We start from the raw sequence: 10,322 nt of genomic DNA on the forward strand, positions 1-10,322 counted from the left end.
AATTGTTCAAAATATTCTGAAAAAAATTAGTACATTCACGCTACATCAGTGTAGGCTGTCAGAAAATTTGAAGTCAAAATTCAAAACATAGCTAGGAAAGCAAAAAATGATAAATTTGACACTGAATAGTACTACCTCCGTTTCAGTTTACAAGTCCTACGCGTATACCTAGGTTGCCAATTTTATCACCTTAATATAAACTATATAACACAAAAATTATACGATTTAAAAATAGAACATCTGAAGTTTATATTGTTATATTTTTTGTAATATATGACTTGTATTAGGTTGGTCAAATTGACGACCTAGGGGCACGCGCACGTCCTGTAAACTGAGAGAGAGGTAGTACATAACATAGTTGGGCTTTAGATTTTACCCATTATCATATTATGTCAAATTTGTCATTTTTATATCTCAAGAAATATTTTAAATTTTGAGACGAAATTGTGTGAGAACATGCAGCGATCAATGTTGTGTCAATATGCTAAATTTGTTTTTAGTTTTTTTAAACATTCTATAGCATCCGGTGCAGCGATAGCACCATAAGTGTGGGTGCGCCGGATACATTCCGTTGCAAAATACCTGTTGATAACTCTGCAATGGTTTGCAGCTTGGCATGGGGAGCGCGGTGGAGACGCTGTGCGGCAGGCGTACGGCGCAAACAAGTTGGACATGCTGGGCATCTACATGCAACGCTCCACCGTGCTGCTCATGGCCACCGGCGTCCCTATCACCGTCCTCTACGTGTTCTCCCGCCTCATCCTCATCCTCCTCGGCGAGTCCCCTGAGATCGCACGCGCCGCGGCCATCTACGTGCACGGCCTCATCCCGCAGATCTTCGCCTACGCCGCCAACTTCCCGATCCAGAAATTCTTGCAGGCGCAGAGCATTATAGCGCCGAGCGCCTACATCTCGGCAGCCACGCTCGTCGTCCACCTCGTCCTCAGCTACCTCGTCGTCTACCAGTTTGGGCTGGGGCTTCTGGGCGCCTCGTTCATGCTCAGCACCAGCTGGTGGATCATCGTCATCAGGCAGTTCATCTACATCATCACAAGCAGCCGATGCCGCCTCACGTGGACTGGATTCTCCCTGCAGGCATTCTCCGATCTGCCTGAATTTTTGAAGCTGTCCCTTGCCTCTGCTGTCATGCTCTGCCTGGAGACTTGGTACTTCCAGATACTGGTGCTCATTGCTGGCCTCCTCAAGGACCCCGAAATGGCTCTCGCATCGCTCGCTGTTTGGTAATTGATTTTAGTGAAACTTCTCTTTAATAACTGTACATAAATTGATTGCTGCCATTGTTCAGAATCAGATGATGACCCAATTAATCATTCTGTTGTGTTTGTGTGTGTTCGCAGCATGACCATTTCTGAATGGGTGCTCATGATTCCACTTGGATTCTACGCAGCAACCAGGTAAATAAGTTGTCATTCTATAGTTTTCACTTGCATCAGTTTGTAGCAGTTGAAATAAACTAGATTCTTACATGTTTAACGAGCAATGCAGTGTGAGGGTGAGCAATGAGCTTGGTGCGGGCAACCCCAAGTCAGCGGCATTCTCAGTTGTGGTGGTGACAATGTTGTCGTTCGTCCTATCAGTTATAATCTCGGTAGTCATCCTGCTCTGTAGTGATTACATCAGCTACATTTACACCGACGGCGAAAATGTGGCAGTAGCCGTGTCCAAGATGACCCCACTCCTGGCACTCACCATAATCCTCAATGGCATCCAACCAGTACTATCAGGTATACTAGAACAGAAAGAGAGAGAAATGGTCCAAGGTTTGTGGCTGTTTGGGGGTTGTATTATGCTCACTGGTAATTTACTGCTCCCTTCATGCATCCCATTTTAGTTGTCGAGCAAACGGATGTATCTAGCACTAAAACAACGTTTAGATACATCCATTTCCACGACAACTAACATGGGACGGAGGGAGTAGTATGTAGCCCTCACTTAAGCTAAATACCAATGGCCTCACGAAATTCACAACTTTTCCAAACATGCTTTTAGACACTAAACACAAGCCTTTTGTCACCCTTCAGCTTTAAGCTAAAGAGCTCTCAGCTTTAGACAAAAGCAACCAAAGATTTTGATTCATTTATTGTGGGCACACAATAATGTAGATGATATAAGCAGGGGTAGCCGTGGGCTGTGGTTGGCAAGCGTTTGTCGCCTATGTCAACATCGGCTACTACTATGCCGTGGGCATCCCCCTTGGCTTCCTCCTTGGCTTCTACTTCGACCTCGGTGCAGTGGTAAGGCACCTATGCATGGTTCTAGATAACTTTAGCTTGATCAATCATGCATTTCTTACTTATAACAAAGTGGATGACACAAAATGTAGGGCATATGGAGTGGTATGATTGGAGGTACGTTGATGCCGACTGTGATCCTAGTGTGGGTTACCTTGAGGACAGACTGGAACAAAGAGGTAAACATGGGATTCCCCTCAATCGTAATAGACATCACGACCTACAAAGCCACAATGAATGGATACAAATCTGAACCAACATTAAGAGAAACTTAATTATTAAATTACACACTGCAAAGTTAAACATCCCTAGAATACTAATACGCCATAGTCACATTATGTTCCTTGTCAAGGGCATGCCATTATCATCTAGCACTATAGATAGTCACCTAGTTAACTAAGAGAAACATATTGCCTTCTCATATGATTGCAGGTGGCTGATGCTATGAAAAGATTGCAGAGGTGGGAAGGCAATACACCTCTATTGGCAGGACAAGAATGACAAACATCCTATGGTTGACTTGTCTACATAATCAACAGAGACGGGGTTCGTTAGCAAGTCGATCTCCCTGAAATGTGTAAAATACGTTGTCAGAGGGATGACCGTGAGACAGAGAGGAAACCATAAGACAAATTGCTGACACCCTATCGGAGGGGGACTCATTGTATTTGTCATCAAGATCACCACCAAGCTCCTTCTTGGCGAGGTCCAGTAGTTCACCCCTTGGCTATGTGTTTACAGTAGTATCTATGTTGTCACATATTTCATATGTGCTTCAATGTCAAGATAGGTGTTGAACATGATTATGATTATCTATGCAATTCTTCCGGTGGATGTTTTGTTATGAGTTAAATTAGTCAATATGTTGTTGTTATGATGAATGGAATATTAATTCATGCAGGCATAGGATCTTCTTTCTATTAGTCTATTGGTTACCTCAAGCCGGATTCGACCCTTGTAGTACTATGACTTTTTTCCCTAGAGACCCTAGATTTATTGAACCATCCGAAGTATGGAGCTGGCAAGGGACATCTTACAAGTCCTTAGCATCTCAATTAGTTCTTGTTTGTTGGATCAAATAATGTGAGTATTAGAAACACAAAACTACTACCAAAAAGGGAGAAAGGCGAAGACAATATCCTACATACAAATGCACTTCGAGGCCCAACAAGATAGTAAAGCTACAATGTAATGATGCAACTCATGTAGGAAATAAATTGTATCTGATTAAATAACTAATGGATTGGTGCAGGTCTCCATGGGGATCAACATTGATATGGGGTATTATCAAGATCATCTGGAAGGTCACGTAATCTAGCTTAAAATCAACACTACGAGACTTGTCATCACCAAGCATGTCATCATATTTCTCATTGTCTAGAAGAGCATCATGCTTTGTAGCAAATTGTCATCCATGCTTCTTGTTTTGTGCTTTTCCTCTTCTAGTTGACTATATGTAAGCAAATGCCTAGGTGTTGAACAGTTGTGAGGCCAATGCTCATCATTTCCACACCTAAAACAACCATATTGTTTATTACATGGTTCAACACTTTGTATATGCCTTCTTGAATTTTCATCTACCTCTTTTGTTTTACTCTTTTTTTTGAATGAACTACCCATATTCTTTTATCTCCCTTAGCATTGCCCATTGTCCTTTCTGCGACCAATGGAACTTTCAGTATTTCAAATGATGGAATTTACTCTAAGCATAGCATGGTACGCCTGGGACAAGCACTATGATTCTTCAGAAGTACATTTTTCTTCCCTACAACCAATATGACAGACATAAACTCATAATAGTTGGCATGATCCATATACACGTATTGCTCTTTTTCTTAGAGGATGCATGTAATGCTCTCGCAATACCATATTTGTGGGATGGAAGGAAGATACGTACATACGGTCTTGTCTATAGTATCAGCATGGGTAACTTTCCCATTACACAATTTTAATTGAGAGACAACCTTGTTCATGGCTGAGTTTTATGATGTCACAGACTTGAAGTATTGGAAGTGCAGGTTTATCCATTCATCCGTGCTTGTGTAAGCATGACTAGCCTTTGATGTTCGTAGCAACCCTTCAGGGATTTCCATAGATTGGGTACATCTTCGGGTCTGAGTTCAAGTGGTGTCTCAAGAAAAGCAAAGATTTCACATTTTTAGAAACAAAAGGGCCAATTGTCCTAGTTTTAGGCTGGTTGGTAGTCTGGGTGAGGGATCGTGATGTAAGAGAATCTTAGCATACATATCCCATGTGAGGTAGTTGTTGCTATCCATGGTAAGCTTAAAATTTTATTTTGATGTGATCCCTGACATTTCATGTATTATCACTGAATACATATTTACTTTATATAAATAAAGGGGCATGACGTGCGTCTGCTTCATTATCTATTTGCCTTATATGAAACAAACAAGCACCAAAAATATCCTAGTGTGCTCAAGTCTATGATCTAGAACACATAAATATTCCATGATCTATTTTTTTACCAGATGCTTCAGTATCTAGTTGAGCATGCCCTCGCAAAGACCTGGTGCTCTTGATTCACCAACAAAGAAGAACAATGTAAGCCAAGAAGAGGACAAATTGACATACTATTCCCTTAGAGAAATTCGTGATGATAATGTGTTGTGAAACTTGGGGAGACACAGGGGTCATTCGATCGCACTTACCAATGACATAATTCAGTCAAGCAGAAGAACAATGAACACAATATCTAGGGAGAGAAGCTTATGAGTTCTTTCTTTATCAATCTTTCGCGGACCATTGTACAAAAGAAAATGAGATACTTCACAGCCTACTATCTAAAACTCTCTAGATGGAAGGTTATGTATATATACCCACCCAGTTCTTAGCTCATAAGCAATCTTGCTTCAAAGTTTGCTTGACATCTTGGTCAACAACCTTATTGACTTCTCAAACTTTATCTACAAGATACCTGGGTTGGGAGGTGCTATCTTACACCAATGTATGGGAATACAAGTTTTTGGTCCCCCAAGTGTAAGTTTTTGTAGCTATCACACAAGTTTCCCTTAGTTGAGAACAATAGCCTCGGTCATCAATTCTGCAACACGGATCAAGAACCTGACTGTGTCCCCCAATGAGTTATGAGTGTGGCCAAAACTTATTTGCTAGTTGCAACAAGTTATGAGTGTGGCCAAAAGTTTTTTTTTGTATTTTCAAAATAAGTAATTACGGATAATAAAAGTGCATGTAAAATTAAACTTGTTGTTGTTGTTGTTGTTGCTCTCCAAGTAAGAGTGACTTATAAATATAGGAATAGGTACGTGCACTGAACAATCAGAGAATTCATGACAAACTATAGGCAATGTTGTAATGTGTCTATAAGTCTATAGACCGACATCCATAATAATCATTCGCATCACCACGCACTCATCAAAAAATGGCTTAATTATATTTTGGTCCTTAGTGAGGTAGACTTGACTTTGACATCCCTCGCTCTATTGATCTTTCAACTAACCTAACCAATGATTAGACAAATAAATGAAGAGCAATATGCATCTATATGGCATGAAAATCAACATGTATAATATGATCATAAAGTAGTAATTCATCATATATAACAACGATTCACTGCAAATTACAATGAACAGATCACAATCATGTTAGGCAACTCATGTGATCATTGTATTGAACCATGCGAGAGAAGATGCTACTCCCTCTGTTTCCCCAAAGAAGGCATATATATTTTGTCTGAAGTGAAATGGTGCAAAGTTTGACTAAGTTTGTAGGAAAATGCATCAATTTTTTTGCGTAAAGGACCATATGCATGAACATATTGCCAGAAAAGACCACCCATGAATAGAGTTGCCAAAACTACTACACCGACAGATCTAACAAGCAACATGTGTTACTCTAGCCACCTCAGCAGATGGGGTAAGGCTTGCCGCCGTAGCCCGTGGCTGCAGTTTCCATATGACAAGATTTCACGCGTGGCGGGTCGCCGTAATGGAACGTATAGCACCACGTGTTCTTGTACATGGATCCAGACCGCACCGCCTTGAAAACACAAGACGACCCGCTGCTGCTCACTGGCATGCAACACTTCTCTGTATAGTCTCATGTTGGCTCCAGATCGAGTCGGCCTTGTTCCTCCCTAGTTGACTATAAAACTTCACTATATCCTTGCGTATGTTACACAAAATAAACCCAAATGTATGACAACCCAATTTGGACCACTCGTTCCAACACAACAGTTCACATGGTGCACACCGTGTGGTTCCATCGATCTGCCACTCGGAAAATCCTGTGATATGGAACCTGCGGTCTCTGGCAATAGGACCGCCACGGTAGTTTTTTTGGCAGTTCTATTCGGTGGTGGTCTTTTCTGGCAATACACTCACGCAGGTAGAACTTTACGCAAAAAAATATCAAATTTATCAACAACCACAATAGTTTTAAGGTATGTCGATAAGGAAAAACTTACATGTTAACCCTGCTTTTTTATGGGAAGTTGTTTGGCTAAGAAGGAAACTTGCACGGATAGTTTGCTTCCTTACTCAAGGAAACTTGCATGGATAGTTTGCTTGCTTACTCTCAAATATTTTGCCAGGAATATTTTCTTCATTCTTTTTATGCTCCTACAATTTTCGACCTGACGACATTGCCATGGACTGCTAACGACACCATAGTTGCTTGAGAGCTTGCCACGGTGAAGCACGATGACAGTTGGAAGAGCATGACGCAAATGGCTTGGACTTTCATCAAATAAGATCGAAATAAGATAGTGCGGCAGCCCTCCTCCAAGATAAAGATTACAAATGTACCCCTTCATTCGGTGCCCTCCTTTTCTGGTGGTACATAACAAAGAAAGGTTTACCTCAAGTAAACCTTCCTGATTAGAAGGTGGACTATTGTCCGTTATCTTTACGATAGTGGAACCCTACCGCTATAATGATATGAAACCGCAATCCTTATTTTCGGTTCGGTTACACATGATATATGATCAAATTGCTCGATTGTTTTGCATCTTTCACGGGTCAATCCCCTTTGCTGTAGAACCCTCGTCCTCGCCGAGCAACGCCATGGACAGTTGTGTCGTCTCCGTCCAAGGCGAGGTCCGGACAAGACTCCCCGTCTCGGCCACGGAGGTCCGGGTGTGCCATTACGGCATTGCCCTCATCTTCTTCACTGGAAAATCTACATACACACCACTGAATTTCAAGCAACTTGCAAATAGCAAAGGCGCTGTCTTATTAGTTATTATAAGCTGGGTGATCACTGAAAACAACAACCTGTTTCAGACATCAAAGTTCAGCTAAACTATAGCTATAGTGAACCGTGACCGCCATCTGCCGATCCACACTCACTGTCGATCGGTCACACCGGCTCCGGAAGCGCATGGGACCCGGCGGCGAAACCAATGCCACCGCCGTGTCCGGCCGCGTAGTCCTCCTTGGCGTCGGCGCCCTCGACGTGCGCACCGACCGTGGCGCGGCAGACAGGGCAGGTGGGCGCGCGCGTGAGCAGCCAGCGGTCGACACACTCCCGGTGGAACCCGTGGCGGCACGCCGGGAGCACCCGCACCTCGTCCCCGGCCGCGTACTCCGCCAGGCACACCGCGCAGTCGCCAGCGTCCGCGTCGGGGTCCTTCTTGTCCTCCTCCTCCTCCTTGCCTCCGATGGCATCGTGCGGCCGCTGCTGCTGCAGGACGACCACCCGCACGGGTATCGCCTCGAGCGCGCGCTTGGTCTCCTCCCGCGGCGCCGCCGCCCCCAGGCCGTCGCCGTCGACCCATCCGAGTCCTTGTTGGCGGGCGTCGTAGCGGGCGGCGCGGATGCAGGCGTAGACTGCACTGAAGATGACGTAGGAGACGGTGGCGACGAAGAGCACGATGGTGGTGCCGCTGAACACCGTCTCCAGGCGCGCCATCGGCTGCGCGTCCATCGGATGGGCGGGATCCGGCGGGGACGCCGGCGCGGCCAGGAGGCGGCGAGCGGCCCAGCAGCCACCGCGTGGTTGCTGCATGGTGAACTTGAGTTCTAGGTTGTGCGTGAAGGTGTGTGAGCTCGACCTGTGGTTTTAAGGCGGGGGTGGTAGCTAGCACGCGGGCATCCGGGCGAGAGAAACGGAAGGTGGAGGGAAGCTTCATAGCGTAGCCGCCCCGCTTCTCCGCGCGGCGCGACGCGCCGGGGCCTGTGTCTGCCCGTCCGTTTCTGCCGCTCAACGGTGGGTCGATCGATCCAGCCAGCCGTCTGCAATTGAGGCGGTGCCGCGCGCACAGCTAGAGCGTGGCAATTTTCAACCGGGCTAACTCCTTTCCACACGTAATAATAGACCCTACGTATCGGCCGGCTGAAGCTCACATCGAATCGGCTGCCTCTAGAACCATTGGATCTGCACGCGAACAGCAAACTGATCAGCCAACCGTGCGTTCGCAACATGACAGCCAACCGCTCATTTGCAACATGAGGCATGTTGCGCTCGCTTGGTTGTGTCGTGTTAGCTTTGCAACAAGGCACATGTTGCAAGCGCAACAAATCCCCAAATTGTATTGGTCTTCATCCCCGACAGAGTTGCGTGGAGTGTGGCGCCCGCCGACCGCCACGACAATATATAGCTATTGCCCTGCTGCCATGAACCCCTCCCCCCTCTAATCGGTCTCTCTGTAACATCAATGGCACACCATATCATCGGCATTGCGGTCGCAACACCACCGATGTTGTGGTCACAACATCAACATCACAATCTACTACCAGTGTCCCTGCAGTCGCGCGACAGCCGGCCTAGCGCCGACGAGCCCCTCTTTGCATCATTGTCACGCCAGCCGGACTCTAGGAACAGCATTGCTTCGCAATGGGCATCGCTGCATCGGCTAGAGATACATGCGGGGGAGCGAAGGTGGTCGGCCATGACGAGCCCCGCTTTGCAACATCATCGCGTCGGCCAGCCTCCAGCAGCAATGTTGCTTCGAAGAAGGCATCGGCTGGAGATACACGCAGGGGAGCGAGGGTTGTCGACCATGGCGGAGCAAGCGAGGTAAGCACTCTAGTGTGTGCATGGGAAAGATGATGGTGTGGTGGGATGGTTAATATTGCAAAGGAAAAAGTGTGAAACATGTGGGTGGCCGCCGGAGGGATAATGAAGGGTGTGGTAGGTAGGAGTAGATTCATACTTAAGAAAAGAACTCATGTATATCTCCATTTCCTTATTGTTACCAAGTTCCATTAGGTCTTGTGGATCAAGCATGCCCACAAAATTGGTTGAGACTATTAAAAAATCTAAAATTTTGTACATCTGGTCTGCTTCTGCTTTGTCACATGTTTTTTTATGGGTACTGCTTTGTCACATGGTAGTAGTGTAACACCCCGAATGTAACTTTCCCAATTTGTACTTCAACTCTTGCCGTTTCCGGCGTTAAGTTATATTTATTTCTCGGGTTCGGGTCTTTGTCTCCGTGTGTTGTTTTCATTTTCATGCATCTCATATCATGTCATCATGTGCATTGCATTTGCATACGTGTTCATATCATGCATTCGAGCATTTTCCCCGTTGTCTGTTTTGCATTCCGACGCTTCGTTCTCCTCCGGTGGCCATTTCTAGCCTTCTTTTGTGTGTGGGGATTAAACATTTCCGGATTGGACCGGGATTTACCAAGCGGCCTTGGTTTACTACCGGTAGACCGCCTGTCAAGTTTCGTATCATTTGGACTTCGTTTGATACTCCAACGGTTAACCGAGGGACCGAAAAGGCCTCGTGTGTGTTGCAGCCCAACACCCCTCCAATTTGGCCCAAAACCCACCAAACTCTGCTCCATGTCCTAGAGCGTTCGATCACGATCGCGTGGCCGAAAACCGCACCTCATTTGGACTCTCCTAGCTCCACTTATGCCTATAAATAGCACCCCTCCAAATTCAGATCTTCTTCCCCGTCCAAACCCTAGTCTAAAAAAAAAGCAGATCCGCGCCGACGGACATGTCCGGGGCCTAGCCGGACACGTCCGTCGCCGCCTCTCGTCCACTCCGCGCCCGCCACATGGCGCCGCCGACCGCCGCCGCCGCCGGCCCGCGGAGGCCCGCGCCCGGCCCCAGACGCCGCACTCCTGGGCCAGAG

The 10,322-nt window shown here is 46.0% G+C and overlaps 1 protein-coding gene and 1 pseudogene across 1 annotated transcript; one reads left to right on the forward strand and one right to left on the reverse strand.

Moving 5' to 3' along the window:
• The window catches only part of LOC119297779, a 15,503-nt pseudogene extending 12,750 nt beyond the window's left edge, over positions 1-2,753 (forward strand).
• Positions 2,754-7,465: 4,712 nt separating this feature from the next.
• Positions 7,466-8,237, reverse strand: LOC119299938 (putative RING-H2 finger protein ATL69). The gene has a single exon (XM_037577045.1). The coding sequence runs from the start codon at positions 8,235-8,237 to the stop codon at positions 7,590-7,592; it is 648 nt and encodes a 215-aa protein (XP_037432942.1). The 3' UTR covers positions 7,466-7,589.
• Between the last annotated feature and the right edge of the window lie 2,085 nt (positions 8,238-10,322).

The sequence above is a fragment of the Triticum dicoccoides genome, chromosome 5A (genome assembly GCF_002162155.2).
Source record: "Triticum dicoccoides isolate Atlit2015 ecotype Zavitan chromosome 5A, WEW_v2.0, whole genome shotgun sequence".
NCBI classification, from domain to species: domain Eukaryota; kingdom Viridiplantae; phylum Streptophyta; class Magnoliopsida; order Poales; family Poaceae; genus Triticum; species Triticum dicoccoides.